Source organism: Protopterus annectens, chromosome 1.part0, assembly GCF_019279795.1.
Source record: "Protopterus annectens isolate FY-2018-M chromosome 1.part0, PAN1.0, whole genome shotgun sequence".
Taxonomy (NCBI): domain Eukaryota; kingdom Metazoa; phylum Chordata; order Ceratodontiformes; family Protopteridae; genus Protopterus; species Protopterus annectens.
Genome location: NC_056725.1, coordinates 882,043,823 through 882,064,765, shown reverse-complemented (window position 1 = coordinate 882,064,765; position 20,943 = coordinate 882,043,823). Strand labels below are relative to the sequence as shown.

The 20,943-nt window shown below is 43.1% G+C and overlaps 1 protein-coding gene across 2 annotated transcripts in view; it reads left to right on the top strand.

Moving 5' to 3' along the window:
• The window catches only part of LOC122795602 (sialin-like), a 925,743-nt gene that overhangs the window by 684,093 nt on the left and 220,707 nt on the right, over positions 1-20,943 (top strand). For both annotated transcript variants that reach the window (XM_044063877.1, XM_044063869.1), the window contains one exon: positions 2,625-2,743. In XM_044063877.1, the coding sequence (XP_043919812.1) occupies positions 2,625-2,743 (119 nt within the window). The remainder of the gene's footprint in view (positions 1-2,624; positions 2,744-20,943) is intronic.

The window sequence follows — 20,943 nt, the reverse complement described above, 5'->3', positions numbered from 1 at the left end:
TGGAATGATCATATCCCTGGATCTGGGATGCTATGCCCTTAGTAATAAGCTGTGCAATAAAAAAGGATTTTCTTACAAAAGTTGATAAATTATGATTGAAGGACAGTTCATTGTCTAAATAGGTTCCCAGGTCCCAAACTACAGGATTGATTTTTAGGGATGTGTTTTCAATGTGGTATTTACAATGGACTTATTGCTTGCCGAAGGATATGATTATACATTTCTTTCTTTTTAGTCCATGGTTTTGACACCAGCTATTGGTTTGGGAATGGACCTCAGTGTCTTCTGAGGAGTTTGATGGCACTGCAAACTTGGTCAGCTATAAACCCTTAGTACTAGCTTTGACCTCCAGGAAATAAATGCCAAAGAGGAGTTGCCCAAGTACTAGACCCTTGGGTCCTCTGCTTGTTCATGGGAGATTTGATGGAGGGATGCATATGTGAGTAGGAGATCTGGGAATGTAGGGGAAAGAGAGCAGGCTGCCAATAGAGCTAAATTATCCACTGGCAGATGGCTATGTCCTCTAGGTCCAGGTATGTGATATTTAGTGTTGGCTTTGCTCCGTTCTAGCCATTGTTTGTAACATAGCTAAGGAAGGCTTTGTGGTGGTTGTTTGACTGCAAGGCTATTTTACCTCATATCTGGCTTTGCTTGGTTTGAGCAGGGTCAGGAGTTCCTTGTTAAGTTTAGTAAGAGCTTTTTTTTTGAGTTGCATTTATTTTTACTTTCAATGATTTTTTAAGTTATAGAGCCTTTTTATGTTTGGGTTACACAACAGGGGTTTATTTCCCTATTTGACATTATATTTACTTTGGAGGGAGACAGATGAAGCTATTCAGCCATTCACATGGGCATAGAGTTTGGCAGTAAGGTATTTAGCATAAGCAATAGGGTCACTGCGTTGGAAAGGGATGCTGAATTTAGCCAGGTCTTCACTCAGTTACAGTAGATTAGATTTGGAATAATCTCTGAATACCAAGTTGTTGGAAGATGTTTCTGGCTTCAGTCTTAAGGTGAATGTGTGTGATTTGTGGTCTAACTGGACCAGGAAAGGAGTTACATTTGGCAGGGAGCAGAGCTGTCCCATATTTGTGATGACCAATTCCAGGATTTTATCGCATCTGGTTGGTGTGTGAGCTATGTCCAGAAATCTCTGGGTGTACATGTTAAAGGATTTATATGCCTCCCATTTAATGGAGGGATAGTTGAAGTCCCCTTCGAGGATGATATTTGGCTTAATGCTTAGGGGCTGCATACTACTTGGGTAGGAGTTGTGCAATGAGGGGGACACAGAATAAAGTTCTATAGTTAGATATAATATGATACGGGGTCTTGTTAATGGTAAGCTTGACATAGGGGAGTTTCAGATTATTTTGTCTAATTAGTGTGGAGGTTGTGTTTTTTTACAATTATGGAAGCATCACCACCTTTGGTGCCTTCATCTGGTGCGGTGGGCCTTAACATTTGGTAGGCGTTGAAAGCCTGCACTGATGAAGTCCTCTCCATGATCTTGAAACATGTCTCTGTGATGATGAATAACCCCCTTTGAATGACACCAGAAGCTAAGCCATCTTTTGAAGTCAGTAATCTTTTATTTGTATTGCAGCATCATTCTTGATGGTGGTGAATGTTGCTCAAGGCTGTGTTCACACCTGCCTCAAACACATATTCCATGTCTCTCTCTTGATGAAAAGGGGTTTCTAAAATGATGCAGGGCTATACACCAAGGTCTTTGGATGAAATGTTTGAGGACGCTTGGTCAGTACTGCCCTGATTTGGGTAGATAGTGGGTAATTACTCATGGAAGTAAAAGATCAAAGATGATTTGTAAAGAAAAATAAAACCTTGTAAAGGGAGTTAGGATGACACAGAGGGAATGAGGGGGTTTATTTCTAAAAATGAAATTTCTGATGGCTGTTGCAGAGGTAAAGTGGAGTTAAAATGGAGAAGCTGTTTAAGAAAGTTTCTTACAAATTTGTACAAAAAGCAGGTTGAAATACAGACTAAAATCTGAACAAGGTTTGGCCTTGTTTTGTGAGAGTTGCAAAAGGGAGTGCATATCTGTGCAGGGCAGCTACTAGTAAATTCAAAAACAAAAATATGAACTGCCCCAAAAGGCTAACTGGATCTTTTCCAGTGCCAAATTGTACGCACCAAGATTGCTTTCAGGAACATGTAGATACAAGCAGTAAGATCCTTTGCACTTAGGTCAAACAGTTGTATTGTACTTGAGGAAGTATAATGGTGATTGAAATACAGTAGAGAGTCAATTATCCGACCTAATTGGGACCTGGGGTCATTCGGATAATCAAACATATAATTGAACCAGATAAAAAAAACTTCTAAAATGTTTTTGATGAACATTAAACAAGAAAAGTTAAATTTACATAAGTAAGTACAAAGCAGTATAGTATATTAATATAGAATACACTCAAAGACACATAAGCAAATACCTGTAGTGTTTTACATATTCAGACATTAAACCCAAAAACTTTGGAAGGCTGCGTTCGGATAATTGACGTTTCAGATAATTGAATGTCTACTGTACATAGTTTTAAAACACGAGTGCAGTCATCAGTGTAAGTGGTACACTTTTGGTTATCTTTGGTTTATTATTATTTTAGGTGCAGTTGGAGTGCTGTGGTTCATTCTTTGGGCATTTTTAGTAAGTGACACACCTGAAACTCACAAGGGAATCTCTCCAGTGGAAAAAGAGTTTATTATTTCATCACTACAACATGAGGTATGTATCGAAGAGCTCATTATGCCTACATACTTCTTACTGAAGTTGGTGCGCCTTGTTTGCTGTGGCATAGACTGGATTCGGGCCTGCTGGATCTAGCTTTGTTTGTGTAACTTGAGCACTAATCCAGGCATTCTCTAAAGTATTCAATTGTATTTATTACTGCTTGGTAGTAACTTGATTAAAGTGTAGCTATCATTCTAAGTCTTTTGGATTAAGCACTTGGGCTTCAGACCAGTTGTTTTACATTAGGAAGGTTTGTGGCATGCACTGTGGTGGCAGGACAGGTAGCGTTCATCCTTCTAAGTTGGGAACTGCTGATTGAGAGCCCATTGTCTGTTATTCTTAGTGTATTAGTTCTGGTTTAAGCACTTGGGCTTCAGGCCAGTTATTTTACATTAAGAAGGTTCGTGGTCTGCACTCTTGTGGGAGAAGAGGCTGGACTCTGCCCTTCTGAGCTGGGAATTTCTGGTTAAAGGTTTATAGTGCCTAAATATTTGAACTGTATCTTACTGAAATTGGTACACCTTGTTTGCTGTAGCATAGACTAGATCCAGGCCTGCTGAATCTAGCTTTGTTTATATGCTTGTTGTTTGTTTGCTTGTTATTTCCCTGGAACGCTAATTCCACCTAATACGCGGCTTCTCAGCACTTCTGTGGATCACTAGTGATATCTGCATTGCTTACTGTACTTATTTCCTTGTTTCACTTGAAAGAAAGTTACTGTTTGTCGTTTTTGCATTTAAGTTACCTGTAACACATTGCACTTAAGTCATCAGGCACTTGCTCACTAAAGCAATTATATAAGTCAGCACTAAAAATTAAAAGCACTACACCCTCACTCCCCACTGGCCCTTGTTTTCAATTATAAAGGAATTCCCAATATTATTCTAGCATGTCTAAAGGTCAGTTGTCAATCTCCTCTCCAGTCCAGCTGGTGAATCTGGGAATCTTGAGGCAGTTACAACTGCCTCATGTACACAGACAACCCTCTCCTCCTCCCAACAAATTCCAACACATGTGAGAGATGCAACCATATAGCCAAACTGGAGGCTAAGCTCTCTTAACTCAGTACTGGCATAACCAGTCAGGAAGAGAAGGAAACCACACTCACTACAATTCCAGTCTCACATAGACCTACCACGACAGCAAACCAAACACAACACATAATCACACAAAAACATACTCGGAGGCTCTAAATAAAGATCTGCCTAAGCAGCAGAGACCTCCAAAGCAGACACCCAAGCAACTGCTACCCCAAAACAAAACACGTGCAACACATATCTCACAAAGCCAGTGTGCCGAACAGTCACAGCCCTTAAGACTAAACAACACACCTGATACACTTGTAATAGGTGACTCTATCGTCAGGCACACTGACGTCCTGCTCACCAGGCTGAACAAGGAGAGGATCACGGTGAGCAGCCTGTCGGGCGCTAGGATCTGCCACATAACACAAGCACTCAGGTCACTCCAAGGCAAGTACAAATATGACTCAGTCATTGTCCATGCTGGTGTGAATGACCTGAGACGTACCTCCCTGGACTACATGAAAAGAGACATAAAGGAGCTCTCTGAGCATGTAGCCCAGGCTGGTATGACCCTGATCTTGAGTAGCATCTTACCCTCACCAAGAATGATGCCACAATATGAAGACAAGATGATCAATTTCAACAATTGGCTTAAGTACTGGTGTCATTCAAAGGGGATCCAATGCCTGTCAGCTTGGGATGATATGCTCGACAAGCCACGATGCTTTGCTAGGGACAGCTTGCACCTGTCACCCCTGGGCTTTCGGATATTGGCAAAGGCTCTTGCTACCCCATAGTGCCTTTTTAGGCAAGGCTCAAAAGACAAACCCACCTCCATAGGTATCACAAGGGATAAGAAACTAAGAGTAATGCTACTCAATGCCAGAAGTCTAAACCTCAAGATGCACACTTGAAACTCTCCTTAGCATGGAGAACATCGATATCTGTGCAGTAACAGAAACCTGGTTCAGGTCTCCCGAGAGCACCCCAGCACTACCAGGTTATACCTCATACCATGCTTTTCGCCCCAAAACTTGGACCGAACCACAAAAGGAGGGGAGTAACGATATTCATCAAAGATACCCACACCTCCAGGTTGGTGGCAAAGCACGAAGCATCAGAGACTATCCATGTGCAACTAACAGTGGGTAAAACTGCCTTCCAGTTTATAGCCTGCTACAGACCACCCTCCCAAACCCAGGAACCCCACTCGGCCTTCCTGAGAACACTGGAAAATATGAAGGTCTCTCCAAACACCATTATATTGGGCGACTTCAACTACCCAAACATAGACTGGGAGCATTACTCTAGCTCCAACACCCTAGCCCAAAGGTTCCTAGAATTTATAAACTCAAATGCTATGGAACAACTTGTTACCACTCCCACAAGAGGGGAAAACATACTGGACCTGATCATCACCAACATGGGGACTCTGTGCTCCAGACCAGAAGTGTATCCCTCACTGGTAAGATCAGACCATAAACTAATCTCACTGGATATTCACATCCCGACCCCACCCCCTGCCCAGAAAACCACAGTGAAAAACTTATCTAAAGCAAATTTCACACTCCTCAAAACCGAGGTGGAATCCTTCAAAGCCCCCGGGCCTGTGGAAAATATGGCCCAGACCGCAGAATCCCTTATAAACGCATTCTGTGAACACCTTCAGGAATGCATGGATCATGCGATCCCAAATAAAACCAAGACCCAATCCTCCAAAGGCAGACGTCCTGTCTGGTGGACCCCAGCCATAAACAAACTATACAATAGAAGGAGGAAGCTACTAAATGATAGAGCAAAATCCCAAAAAGGGAAGGCATCACTGATCAGTATTAGCAAAAAACTACGGGCACTCATAAAATTGTCTAAGGCCAGCTTCCAGAGAAAAATTGCACAGGACACTAAGGATAATCACAAGGCTTTCTTTAGTTATGTTAGGAACCTGGGTGGTAATTCCCAGATATGCACAGAATTAGTCCAAATGAGAAAATACACTGAACCCACAGACATTGCCAACATCCTAGCTGACAGGTTCAGCGTAAACTTCTCCCCTCCCACCAAAAGGGCAAATATCTATCCCAGCAGAGTGCTGCCCCCCTGACATCTCAGATGCTCAGGTAAGAGCCGCCCTCTCCAAAGCAAAAAACACACCATCAATGGGACCAGACGGTGTCCCGGGCTGCGTCCTACATGAACTCCAAGAAGAGCTAAACCCAAACATAAAACTACTGTTCAATCTCAGCCTTACTACAGGATATGTGCCCAAAGAGTGGCGTACAGCAACAGTGGTCCCTCTCCATAAAGGTGGTGCCTCAACGGATCTTGGAAACTATCGCCCCATAAGCCTGACTAGCTATCATCATGGACCTCATAAATAAAGATATTGGGGACCTACAGACACTGGATCCTACCCAGTTTGGCTTTGTTAAGGGCAGATCCTGCCTCTTAAACCTGGTTGATTTCTTTGAAACAGTCACCAAGGCGATTGACGAGGGGAAGGTGGTCCACACAGCCTACCTGGACCTCGCAAAAGCCTTCGATACAATACCCCACTCGGGCATTATAGATAAGCTCACCAGCTTAAATATAAACCCCTATGTCACTAGATGGATTGCAAACTGGCTCAAGGACAGAACCCACATGGTTAGAATTGCTGGAGCCATGTCAGACTCCAAACCAGTTACAAGTGGTGTCCCACAAGGCTCAGTCCTGGGATCTCTCTTGTTCGGTATATATTTCTCTAAGGTACAGGCCAACACGGAAGGACTGTGACTGACCAAGTTCGCAGATGACTGCAAACTGGGCGCCATAATCGACTCTCCAGCCGACACAAGCATCCTCCAAAAGGGATCCGGAGCAGCCAGCTTCCGCAAAAAAACAAGTATAGCCACAGAACAGCAGGAGTCTTTTATTATGTTAAGCGCTTTTCATCTGCTTAAGAAGCAGACTTCTTCAGACATAACAGAAAATGCACCAACAAGCTTTATATGTTCAAAAAACGTCACTAATTCATTAATTAATCAATCAATTAATTAAAACATTAAAAATTCAAACGTGTAAAATTCAAGAGAACTTACTTCAATGAATTTACCATAGCGTAACCCCACTAAGCTCACCTATTAATACATATACACTATCATATTAAAATCCGAAGCCAGTACTATCAATTGGTTATTATTACAAGATTTTAAATAATTAAAATAGCAAGTCTTACACCAAGTTATTTCATCTTAATAAAAATGAATAGCTTTAAATATGTGTAGTTATAGAATAATATATTATGACCGTTGAAGTATAAATATAGTGAATGCCACTGAAATGTCTATAGTAGTTGATGTCTGAAAGACATCAATACATAACGGTAAAGATATACAAGATAAATGTAGAATTAAAATGTGAAGTATAAACCGAATACATTCATACCCCATAACATATCATATTAATAGTTATTACCTTATTGATATTATCAAGAAAAATTGGGAGATATTCAAAAATAATTCTATAGTGTATAGTAAGGTAGGTTGCCAACCAGAAATATCCTTTAGGTGAGGTAAAAACATGAAAACACTACTTGAATGCTCAGTTAGTAATCCCATACGGACACCAGGCATGTATAAATGCCAAAATTGCAACTATTGCAAGTACATTCATGAGTCTAACAGATTCTCTATAAATAATATGTGTTTTGAAATGCGATGTAGGGCTAACTGTAATACCCGTATGGTTGTATACCTAGCTCAATGTCAGAAATGTCCAGGGTTCTATGTGGGTAACACCGAGCGTAAGCTACGTGAACGCGTATATGAACACCAATATGCAATAAAAAAGACAAAACAAGAAAATGCCTTAGCCAAACACATTATTACTTTCAGTGACCATTTTTTCAAATTTATAGTCATTGATCAAGTACTAGAAAACAAGAGAGGTGCTCCTTCACATTTATTACTCGAAGAATTAGAACTTAAATGGCAGATTAGATTAAACGCTTACTCATATCCAGGCCTGAACGATAGTTGTTCTATTAGTTGTATATTAAAATTAAGGAGCCTTATGAGGTAGGGTATTAAATAATAAACACAGTTAATATGTTTAACTTATATTTGTGAAGTGACAAGTTTAACTGGTGAAGTTATATTTACTCTTGTTTACTGTATACTTCACATATTAATTTTTAATTTTTGTATGTGTATATATTTATATATTCGTACTTCCTTCGGGGGTATGAATGTATTCGGTTTATACTTCACATTTTAATTCTACATTTATCTTCTATATCTTTACCGTTATGTATTGATGTCTTTCAGACATCAACTACTATAGACATTTCAGTGGCATTCACTATATTTATATTTATATTTATGCTTCAACGGTCATAATATATTATTCTATATCTACACATATTTAAAGCTATTCATTTTTATTAAGATGAAATAACTTGGTGTAAGACTTGCTATTTTAATTATTTAAAATCTTGTAATAATAACCAATTGATAGTACTGGCTTCGGATTTTAATATGATAGTGTATATGTATTAATAGGTGAGCTTAGTGGGGTTAAGCTATGGTAAATTCATTGAAGTAAGTTCTCTTTAATTTTACACGTTTGAATTTTTAATGTTTTAATTAATTGATTAATTAATGAATTAGTGATGTTTTTTGAATATATAAAGCTTGTTGGTGCATTTTCTGTTATGTCTGAAGAAGTCTGCTTCTTAAGCAGACGAAAAGCGCTTAACATAATAAAAGACTCCTGCTGTTCTGTGGCTATACTTGTTTTTTTTGCGGAAGCTGGCTGCTCCGGATCCTTTGTGTTTTCTAAGTTTGCTGTTTGTGTTTACTAATCCTCCAAAAGGGCCTCATAGAAACAGAAAACTGGTGCCAGAGCCATGGCCTCAAGCTAAATGCCAAAAAGTGTATAGTCATCCCCTTTGGCAAAAACAAAGTGCCCACAAATTAATCCATTAAGTACAGAAGAAGTAATTAGGGACCTGGGGACCCAAGTTGATAGCAATCTCTCATTTGACAACCACGTGGCCAAAGTGGTTAGAAAAACATTTTATATAGCCCACCTAATCATGAAGGGATTCACATCTAGATCGGGGGAGGTCATCGTGCCTCTTTACTCATCCCTCATCAGGCCCATAATTGAGTACAATGCCCCTTTTGGGATGTACATTACCAGGCACCTGCAGAAACTGGAAAGACCCCACAAGTACCTCACCAAGAGGATCAAAGGGCTCAAACAGATGCCATATGCTGCCCGGTTAAAGAAACTCCAGCTCTGCTCAGTGGCATACCGCCTGTTCAGAGGCGATCTGTGCCTGACGTATAAAGCCATGTCCAACCCGGAATTAATGGACATGCTGCACCTCAGAAAATCCAAATCCCATCGAGCTACGCACTCGAGAGACTTGAACCTCAGCACTGAAATAAATAGGACATGCTGGAGGGACGGATTCATAACCCAGAGGCTCCTTTCACTCTGGAATAAAATCCCAGTCCAGGTTAGGCAGAGTCCCTCATGACTCTCTTCAAGAGGAATCTTGATGAGTGGATGGGAGATCGTAGGGTTACCCCGGGTATCACTTCTGTGTCACTGTTAGACAGAGGCACAGTATACTAACCTCGAAAAAGGGCATAGCAAAATAAATTTAAAATGGGTGGCGAAAGCCAAACACATTCTGGCTAGGCTTATAAATGCCCTAGGGCAGATAGCCTAGTATGAACCTATGAACATCTTATCTTTTAGTTGTATCAAAGAACTCACAATATCCACATCTTTCTTTTATTTCACAGATATGTTCACATATTTCGTGATTGCTGCTGGCTAAATTTAATGTGTAGTTGCAAAACAAGTTTTCACTCCACCACTGTGTATTGCCCATGCAAAAGAACCTGTTTCACCGTACCCCTTTATACAGTCACTTTCCTCTCTGGTATATATACACAAAAAAGAAGAGTTAATACATATTGTTATACTTTGTTAGCAAAATCCTTTCCCTAGTTTGCTCTGCTTAATAATGTTTAGATTTTTGCTATCTCCTTATTAGTGTTTTTATGGTCTTAACCTTAGTTTACTAGTGTTTAGATACAGCATTTTTTGGATTTGTTTGAGTAGGACTTACTCCTTACAATAGCTGTCAAGGTTCCAGGCTTTAAAAAAAGTTCGGCCTGCGGCCAGAAGATTCTGCTGCAGGACCCTCAACACTCTGTGTGTGTGTACATTTGGATGTGGAGTGTGAGATTTGTGTGCCCTCTTCACTACTAGAGCTTTGCAGGGGCACTAGGGCAACTTGGTGTTAAAAGGTTTGATTCCCACTCAAACTGGAGTCACTGCACAGTCATCAGCTGCACAACCAACTTCTTCTGCTTCAGCAGTAGAAAGGCCAGATAAACCAAACACCACTGAAGAAAAAGAAAAGCCTAATGAGAAGAGAAGGAAAATAATTAGAATTCTGATAAAAAGATGGAGAAAACCAGAAAGTGGTCTCCGAATCCATCAAAACTGTTGGGACCAGCACCAAAAAATCCAAAACAGTTGGATCCCACAGCAGTTGGGATCTGTTCACCAATACCTCCTCCCCACTTCTCACCAGAGCATGAGTCCTTTGCTCCAGTCCCCATTTTTACAGGAGAGACACTCTTCGAAACCTCCTTTGGTGGCATCTTCGAGGTACTTTCATTCATTGACGAGCCTCACTGAAGTAGACACTGGCAAGATGATGAGATTCCTCCAGATGCAGATCCAACTATGAGTTTTCTGGCAGCGTCCCATGTTGGGAACATCAGTTTTATGTCCATCTACCACTCTTTTGGTAACTCTTATTATGGTCCGACCTTTGGATCTGATGCCCACTGGTCCAAGCCTACCCAGAGCACCCACATCGGATCTGACAGTCCTCTCAACTTTGACTCTGAATATTTCCCTTACTCTCCCAACTCCAATTTTGTTGGACAAGGACAGGTATCTGAGACAAAGTCTCTGTGCTGATACTTGATGGGTCAAGTCGACTCTGAGGCTCTCAGATCCATCTCTTTTTCTCAGAGCATTGGTACTCAATAGTTAGGCTCCGTTGTCAGCCTCAGAGCCCAGGCATATTGAAGCAGAGGATGTCCTCCTATTTCTGTTTCAGATCAGAGGGGTCTCTCTCTGGCTCAAATTGCAGCCTCTGCTTTGAAGGCATTTGAAAGGGTTCTTGCCAGGCCAAGCAAAAAGGTTTCTCTCCCACACTCTGCTCCATCCCAACCCTTTTGAATACTGCCTCTGACTCTGCACACACAGATTAACTCGGACAGTTAGCCTATTTCAGCCTTGGGGGTGCTCTCCAAGTGTGTTCCCAGTCTGATTCTGACCCTTTTCCAGAAGCCCAAACATGGCAAGATCCTAGGAAACAGATGTGTAAGAGGAGATATTTGGACCCTTTCCTGGAGTCAATCACAGAAGGCAGAGGCTTGGATGACAGTGAAGGGTCCCCACAATCCCCTCTGGAAGACATTACCTTTGATTATATTCTAGAACTGATGAACCAGCAAGGGGTTTGTCCAAAGATATGCCCTGTCCTGAAGAGTCATTGTTCCTCAAAGATTTTGAGATTGGCTGTTCTATCTTGTGATTGATGCCATCCACTGATGACCTCATAGACCTGGTAGTGCAATGAGCTTGGAAGGATCCTGATTTGGTGGAGCCTATCTTAAAGAAGCCATACAAAACTTGGTCACCCCAAACAACAGGACAGCTGCAGCAAAGGTCCCCCAGTAGATGCCATGGTTGTGGCAGTAGCCATGAAAAAGGAACTCAAACTCCCTCTAAGAGGCCCGGGGATGGGGGTAAATTATCTAAGAAAGATAGGCCAAGAAAGTGATCTCCAGATCACTCTGCTCCGACTGGCCCTCCACCTAAATCTAGGTCAACTCCCGAGACTGGAGTTTCCCCGGCTCCGTTCACCCCAGAGCCAGAGGACCCCAGATCTGGTTGCCAATGCAGCCTTCTCCTCACCGCCCTCACAAGCTGGTGTCGGTCGCCTCCTCCTCCCACTCCACCCGGAGCCTTAGTGAAGTGGAGATGGACAGGATGATGCAGAAATTTATCTGCACCCAGATTCAAATGAGAGTCTTGCCTGCCCCCTCTCCTTCCGGACCGGGGAGAGCACAGTCCTATTCCAATTACTACTTCTCCGATCTGACCTTCAGTTTTGGAGCCCATTGATCCGTGGACTCTCTGGATTGTGGGGTCCGCGCTGGCAGTACCTTCTACCTCTACGCCGGCTATGACTTCAGCTGGTTGGATGACAAGCTCTCTGCGTCGGATCCGAGGGGTTAATGTCAGCTCTGTTAAGTTACACATTACCTTGAGAATGAAGACAAATGCAGTTCTTTCTCTCTTTCAGTGGTATTTATTAACTACAGTACACACGTGTGGGAGCCTCATGGAAAAGCACCAGGGAGACTCCCAGAACAAAGGAATGCACTAGCTTATATACTGTGAATATTGCTGATGGTACAAAAATATAAAATGAACCAATTAGATCGTTATACAAAACAATTAACCAATCAATGATTTACCCGTAAGCATAAAGCAGTTCACATCATTATACCTCTGGGCAGAGAAAGAAAATCGGATATACTTCTATAAAAGGCACATTTACTGCTTTCAAGCAGACTCTTGTTTTTTAGTAATTTTTCACTACTCACAGTTCATTCAAAGTTCATAATACACAGTACATCTTAATATATTCAGACTGTCACGTACTCACTTCCTTCAAGCACATGCTTTGGCTGTTCATATTCTACAGCTCCTAGTGTGTCGGAGTGCAGCCTTCCTATCGGTATCTCGGCGCTTGGAGTCTCGGCACTAGCTCTCCCATCAGGTCAGAGGGTGACTGCTCCCATTGGCCTTTCTCAGGATGTCTGTTCCCCTTCGGTTTTCGATGTGGTGAAGAGGGTTCTCTCGATTTCAAGACCCTTGACCATCTTGTCCTTGGAGTCCACCCCGACGCCTTCTGTTTCTGTACGGTCCCAGCCATCTTGCTGTCTCAGGGACAGCCTGCCACCACTTTTCCTCAGGAAGTTTCTGCTTGGCAGCAGCAAGACTTTGGCGAGTCCTCCCCAGAGATCCCCACTGAAGAGATCCCTCACAAACGTGCATGCAAAAGGCGGCACTTAGACTCCCCACCGAAGTCTCTCACTGAAGACTTCGATTTGGAGGAATTGGAAGGTTCCCCATGCTCACCCACTGAGGATGTCTCCTTTGGAGACATCATGGAACTCCTCTGCCAGCGAGTGGGTGTAGTCTGCCCAGAAACCAATCTCAGACTAATCAGTGTTCCTCGAGGCATTTGGCGCAGGACCCTCTACTTCCTGGGTGTCCCCTCTTCCAGATCCTTTAGTGGACCTGATAACATCTCAGGCGTGAAATGAACTGGACACAATGGAGCCCATTACCAAATGCCTGGATAAAGTTTTGAGCCCCCCTTCAGATAGGTCACACTGGAACAAGGGGTCCCCGGTTGATGCTGTGGTGGTGGCAGCTGCCACTAGGAAAGAGCTTGCTCAGGAGAGCTCCACGGTTCATCTTCCAGACCGGGAGTCAAGGGAGATGGACCATTTTGGGAAGCGGGTGTATACTTCAGCAACTTTTTCTGTAAGAGCACTGAATTACATGGCACATGTGATTCGGCTGCAGCAAGACCTAGTGAAGGAGATCGCTGAGTCGACCCCGTCCAAGTTTTCTGCTCGTATGGTCACTCTAAAGTCAGTTGCGAGTATTTGTATGCGTCTCCTCTCCCATACTACAGAGGGAGCCGCTAGAGCAGCTGGTACAGGAGTTGTCATCAGGCGGCATTTCTGGCTCTAGCTCTGTCAGTTCTCTGAACTTTTTAAGACGTCATTCACCTATGCCCCGTACGACGATTCCTCCCTGTTTGGAAAGTCGGTACATGAGACGTTAGTTCAGAGTGAGAAGGACAGGAAGACTCTGTCTGCCATCGGGATCCACTTCTCCGCCCCTCAACGATCCTTTTCTAGGAATTAGTGAGGGACTAAGAAGATGTAGTTCTGGAAATCTCAGACTTTTCCCCGAGATGCTCAGGACTCACTTTCCTCCAGGGGCAGAGGGGGATACGATAGACGTCACCCTAGAGGCAGAGGGGGTCCGAGAAGTTATGGGTCTCGAGAACCTTTCTCGGACAGACCTGTGCAGCAGCCCTGAAGGGTGGCCTGACTACTCATGCCTGGAGGCAGTCTGGGGCTGGTTATCGCTACATGGAGTGGGAATCCATCACAACAGATCCGTTGGTTGTTGCAGATTATATCCAGAGGTTATTCAATCCCATTCCTGGAGACACCTGTACCACCAAAACACCTTCCGGATGTTCCACCCGCACACATGGGGGATGCAGCACTGGAAATAGCAAAACTGCTAGAAAAACGGGTCATCCAACACGTTCCCCCAAGACCAGTCTGGATTAGGCATTTATTCCAGGTTCTTTTTAGTGCCAAAAAAGACAGGGGACTTGAGACCAATTCTGGATCTATCCACATTGAACCTGTCAGTGGCCAAGACAAAATTCTGGATGGTTACCCTTCAGTCTATTCTGCCCTTCCTTCAGGAGAACGATTGGATGTGCTCAGTCGACCTCCAGGATACTATCACATCAAGATGGACAGACGCTCTCGGAGGTTCCTCCACTTCCGGCTAGGAGCCAATCATTATCAGTTCAGAGCGCTCCCTTTTAGTCTCACCACAGCCCCCAGGGTGTTTATCAAAGTGATGTTAATAGTAGTGGGTCCTGTGACTCCAGGGCATTCAGGTATTTCCCTACCTGGACGATTGGCTCTTTGCTGCCCCTTACAGTCGTCAACTTTGTCAAGTGAAGGACTCTTTTCAACTACTAGCCCAGAGATTAGGCATCGCCCTCAATCTCAGTAAATTATCTCTGACCCCAGTTCAGACCTTAGACTTCATTGGGGCTTGGTTAGACACAACTGAGACAAGAATTTTCCTTACTCCAGACAAGGTACGCAGTCTAAGGCTACATGTTCTTTACATTCTTCAAACTCACTCTCCGATGGCAGTAGTAGTACTATGGGCGTTGGTGTCCATGGTGGCCACAATCAATCTTTTACCCTTGGTGTGCCTTCACATGCAGATCCTTCAGTGGACCCTTTCCGTACAATGGTCTCTGTTAGATCTCCCACTGTCTTACCCTGTTCGAATCTCTTGAGTGTGTTGGGACCCTCTTCGGTGGAAGAGTCATTCCCCGGATCTGATATGGGGACGTCCATTTTTCCCATCATTTTCCAAGGCCACGGTGACTACAGATGCCTCCCAGCTGGGGTGGTGGGGCATTGCTCAGGAAGGACAGTTCAGGGCAAGTGGTCCCCCTATGAGACCAGTTTGCATATCAACTTCCTGGAGATGAGGGTGGTGCTTCTTGCGCTGCAGGCTGTCAATGCCCATCTTCCGTCAGGAATGATTGCTATACAGGCAGACAATATATCAGTGGTCTGGTATATCAACAAACAGGAGGGAGCCAGGTCTTATCCCCTTTGCCACAAAGCCATGAGAGTGTGAAAATGGGCGATCTCCACTGGCTTTTTTCTGGTGGCAACCCACATTCCGGGACGCGCCAACATTCTAGCGGACAGGCTCAGCAGATCTATCCTGATGCCTTATGAGTGGTCTCTGAATCCTTCAGTAGCGGAACAGATCTTTCACAAGTGGGGTCAGCCTTGCTGCAGTCTCTTCACCTCTCCCTTCCAACATGAAATGCAGCAAGTTCTTCACTCTGAATCCCCCTCAGGGGGATGGCCCCCAGAGATGCTCTAACTTATGCATGGCCTCCCGGTGTTCTGCATGCTTATCCTCCTCTTCCCTTGATACCAAAATTTCTTCAGAAAACTCACAGGCTGGGGAGCTTTGTGATCCTCATTGCCCCTTTCTGGCCTCGCCAAGTCTATTTTCCTTCTCTCTGGTCTCATCTGGTGGCTCCACCATGGATGTTGGATCCAGTTCTGGATCTCACTTCTCATCCTTTAGGGATTCCCCATCCAGACCTGGACAGTCTGAAGCTCACTGCTTGGTTGTTGCAGTTCCCATTATTATCAGGACTCCCGGTTTGTCTTCTGCCATCAAACTAATTCTGGTGGCAACTCATAAGTCTTCTACCAGGAAGGTATACTATAGCAAGTGGAAACATTTTTCTATATGGGCTTTGCAGCATGCATTGGATCCCTTTACTGCTCTATTTTCTGTGGTGTTAGAATTCTTGTCTGGGATTTTTCAACAAGGCTCCAGTTCGTCCACAGTCAAGAGTTCAACTGACTGCAATTTCTAACTTTCATGTGGGGGAAAATGTGGCTTCCTTGGCATCCTCAAAGCTTTGCAAGACTTTCCTTAAAGGTACCTTTCTTCTGAGACCCCCGGTGAAGGATCCCATGCCACCGTGGGATCTTACACTAGTGCTTCAGGCTTTAGTGTCACCCTCTTTGAACCTGTAGCTTCAGTGGATCTGCAATTTCTGTCCTGGAAGACTGCATTCTTAGTTGCCATTACTTCTGCCAGGAGAGTGTCAGAACTTCAAGCCCTATTGGTCAAAGACCCTTATATGATTTTTCATAAGAACAGGGTGTCTCTGTGCACTAACCCATCTTTTCTTCCCAAAGTAGCTTCAGAGGCCAACATTAATCAGATGATTAATCTCCCGGTCTTCTTTCCAAATTTTCAAAATAAAGAAAATAAATTGCACTTTTTGGATGTACACAGACAGTTACGAAATGCTTTTGCCCTGTGTAATAGAAACGTAAGTCTGACCAGTTTTTTGTTTCTTACTCCAAACCCTTTTTAGGGAAACCAATCTCCAAAGTTACTATTGCCAGTTGGATTTCCCAATGCATCATTCAGGCGTATTCTGTCAGGGGGATTTCCCTGCCATGTCAGGTGAAAGCACATTCTACCAGATCTGTGGCCACTTCTACAGCTTTTTGGTCCAGAGTTTCATTGGACAATATTTGTTCTGCAGCTACTTGGCCCTCATCTCATACCTTCATTTCACATTATAAAGTTGGACATCGTATCCAGAAACAGGGCATCTTTTGGCTCTGCAGTGCTTCTGCATATCCTTCCATGAGGGCCTCCAAGGTGTTTAGTAGCTGGGGACTCTGTCCCACAGGTTGAAGATCAAATGAAGACAACTACTTCAGATAAAGAAGTTATGTACTCACCATAACGTTCCATCTGAGTAGTTGTCCTTCATTTGTCTTTACCCATCCCCCCTCCTTCCCCCAGCCTTGTCTGAGCTGTTGGTGAGTATATAAAAATAGAAGGTGGACACTTTTAGGGTGCCCTTGTGTCCATCTCTTTGTTCCAGAATTTTTTTCTGGTAGTGACAAGGTCCTGTTGGGTCGGGTGTGAGGAATTGATTGGGCAGCAAACTCGATCTGAAGGGAGGAAGGAGATGGGGGCATTATGGGTAAGTGGAGGAGCTTAGAGCTTGGATCAGATGCTGGATATGCAGCAGAGTTGAAATCGATATGGATCCGTGAACCCACAAGTTGAAGACAAATGAAGAACAACTACTCAGATGGAACATTTATGGTTAGTACATATCAGCAGGCAAACTTGATCTGAGGTATTTTGGGGGATCAGAGGAAATTATGGGTAAAGGAGGAGTCAGATCCCTGGATCCACAGCCTCCAAAAGGTGCAGAGGTCTGATCCAATTGGATCCGATAAACCCAAAGAGTGAACCGGATAAAAACAAAACAACATGGCTGTATCATTATGGTAAGTACCTAACTTTCATTTTGCCACAGTCAGTACAGTTTAGGGTTAGGTGTTTGTTTTCTTTAGTTAATTTACTAATTAAATAACTCTAAGAAAACATGCGTAAGTGAACCCTGAATTATGACAGAATACTGCTCATTAGAACTTTTGCTTCACTTCCCTTCCTGTCATGTAATAAGAGTCCATGGCTCACCAGTTAGTACCCTGTTAATACACAAGGCAGTCATTGTCATTGTTTGCTTATGTGCGACCATTGTTAGTGTACTTCAATAATTTGAATAGAAATCACTGATCAGAGTAGATACTTTCATCATCAAGATGTTTCTGTTTCTCTCTCTTGCATTTTAACAAAAATATTAGGTGGGTAAAGTGTAGCCACGGTGGTACGGCGGTAGTGTTGTTACCTCACAGCAAGAGGTTCTCCCGTTCGATTCTCGGCGTGGCTTGGGAGTTCCTTCTGTGTGGAGTCTGCATGTCCTCTCTGCAGTTGGGTAGCGTTCGAAAGACATGCGTGCGTAAATGGGCGTGCCTTCGTTTAAGGTTGGGTGTCGAGCTGGCACCTCGGCGTTTCGTAAAAATCTACTTGCTAATCATTAGCGGACCAGAGTTCCGCTATGGCGACCCCTTAACAGGAAAAGCCGAAAAGACAAACATTAGGTGGGTAAAAGGTAATTCCTACAGAAAGTGTTAACTGAAAGCAATAACTTAATCATAGTTAATCATAAGAATCACACCAAGTCCAGAATGTGGTTACTGTTGTTGTTGGGGGGGTGAAAAGGCACTCTGAATGTCAAAGCAACTGATCTTTACAGTCAGTTGAATATTTAAATGTTTCTCAGTCTGGGTCATCAGGAACAGTGGTGCATGTGTGTGTGTGTGTGTGTGTGTGTGTGTGTGTGTGTGTGTGTGTGTGTGTGTGTGTGCACAAGCGTGAGAGAGCAAGAGAAAAAGAGGCAAAACAAGAGAGTCCAGATGAAATACAACACTATAGCCAGAATTTCTTTCAGTTGATCACAGTCAAATGTGTGGTGTGTACCTGGCCAAAATATATTTATTCTTTGGGGAGACAGTTTTTTTATGAAAATTACTAGCCGCTGTGTATTTATCCAGAGTTGAACACCCCTATTAATGCTTGTCTGTGTTATTGTGAATGCCTGTAGGGGGAAGGAATTTTATGTGTATGAAAACAATGATTACAACTTTTGTTGTAGACATTTCCTGTGACTTTATCACACTCAGAGGTCTGTCCAGTCAAAAGGGGCATGTTTTGCTAAAACAGTCTAAGGGTGAAAGTAGCTGAAACTTTTATCTTGCATTATTCTCTCCTTCCAACTTGTCTTTTGTGTTATCCACCCTTGTGGTACATCCAACCTGGCAGCTGCTTCAGCTACTTTTGCCTGCTCCACCACTCAAGCTCCTTCCTTCTTTCACCGTACACCCCTGTCCTTTCAGCCCTTCGGGTCTCATTTGCTACCTCTGTCTACTGACGCAGGTCTCCAGTCCACTTTATAAAAGTTGCCAGATAAGTCTATTTTTTTATACTATTAACTGACCTTTAGCCATGTTGTCCTTCTGTAGCATTAACCACTTTTTGTTTTCCACATTTAAAAAAATCTTATTGGCATCTCCTTCATTCCTCAGATTAGGTAGAGACCTAATCCTCTTTATTTTAATCCTGTAGTGAATAGTCAGTGGTACTTTCTGTTTTTATATTTTTCGGTTGTATCTTTTTTTTTTCATCAGCGTACTGCTGCATTGCCATTAGACTGTTTATTTTGTATTTGTCCATTTGCTGTTAGTGGTTAGTGTAGAGTTTACTCTTGCTCATATTCTTTGACATTGTTTATTTAAAAAATGGAAACTGGTTTAGGCTTTAAAAAGAGTGCACAGTGCGGGCACTTGATTATTTCCCAGAATATGCTCATGTGTGTTGTGTGCCTGGAGCCAGAACATCCCCAGGCCTGATGTGACATATCCGACAATCCTGCTACTACTACTACTACTCCTCCTAAGGTACCTAAATCTCACCTCCCATGATGTCCAATCTTCGATTTGACTAGAGTAATCTTTATTTATGCCATCAGTTCCAGCACCCACTTATACCAAAACTTATTGATAGATCACCAAGGAGGGAAACTACCAGCAGCTGGTCATCTGAGAGAGACCTCTCAAAGTTCCTAAGCTCCCATCCTCCTTCCTCCTCCTTATTTAGGTCTACCAGGCTTGTCAGGAGTATCTTGGACATTAGTTAGGATCAAATGTAAATGGCCTTCTTCAAGGCACAGATAGATGTGGGTGATATCCCATCTGTCATGTGTTTCCAGAGCTCATTTGGTTGACCCACAGATTCAAGTTACTTCTGCTAGTCCCCCAACACATTTTGGAGGTGAGGGTCTCAGAGTCAATGATGATCTTAGTGCATCTTCCTTTGTTACTGTTTAGTTCCAGTCCATCAGTTCAGAAGTTGCCTCCAACTCGCTCAACACTGATCACCTTGGTGATGAGTAGATCTCTGTGCTGGACCCTTATGCCAGTCTTTGTGTTGGAGACTTAAGTGTTTGAGATGTCAGTGCAGATTTCAGTATCAAAACCAACCTGCTCATTAGCATTCAGGGCTCCCTTGTCAATGATAACTTCCTCATTTTCTTTAAGGATTGAATCTGTGCTGAGGGGTTTCTCTGGGTTGTTGGATTCCAACTCAACTTTTGGGTTTATTGTGGTGATTGTCCATCAGAATGGAACTGCACCTCTTGTCTCAGTTCTTCCCATAGACACCAGTGTCAGAGTTGTCTTCCTTGACTCAAAGGACAGAGCACAACAAATTCATTGAACCCCTCCTTCAGCAAGGAGACCAAGATCTCTTTGGGTCTTTGAAAAATTCCCCTCTCCTAACACCCAAAAATTCCTCTCTCCTAACTCCCAGGAAGTGTACCTGTAAGAGACTCATAGATTACCATATGGAATTTCTTACCCCACCTCTGATCTCTGTGAATTGGAATATTATCTCTGAGATCCCAGATTTGGAGTTATTTTGGAACTGATGCATTGTTGGGGAAATTGTCCCCTTCATCCCACTTCACCAGTTGAAGATGGCAAAAGGTTTATAGATTCTACACCTTGCAGAGAAGTGGAGGGGTATAATGGGATAGTCGTCATTTAACAGTGACTATAATTGTAACAGTTATAAAAATCCAAAGCAGCCAAGGAAGAAGTAAAAGTCCACAGTGGTAAACGATACCATACAGGATAAGAAGAAAACCCACTGGAGCCACCACGACTGGTTAAAACTTTATTTGACACACAGATAAGCACTTTTGAGCATTAACTCTTCATCAGATCTAAAAAAAAACAGTTAAAATCAACCATATTTATGCAAGTAACAACGAAT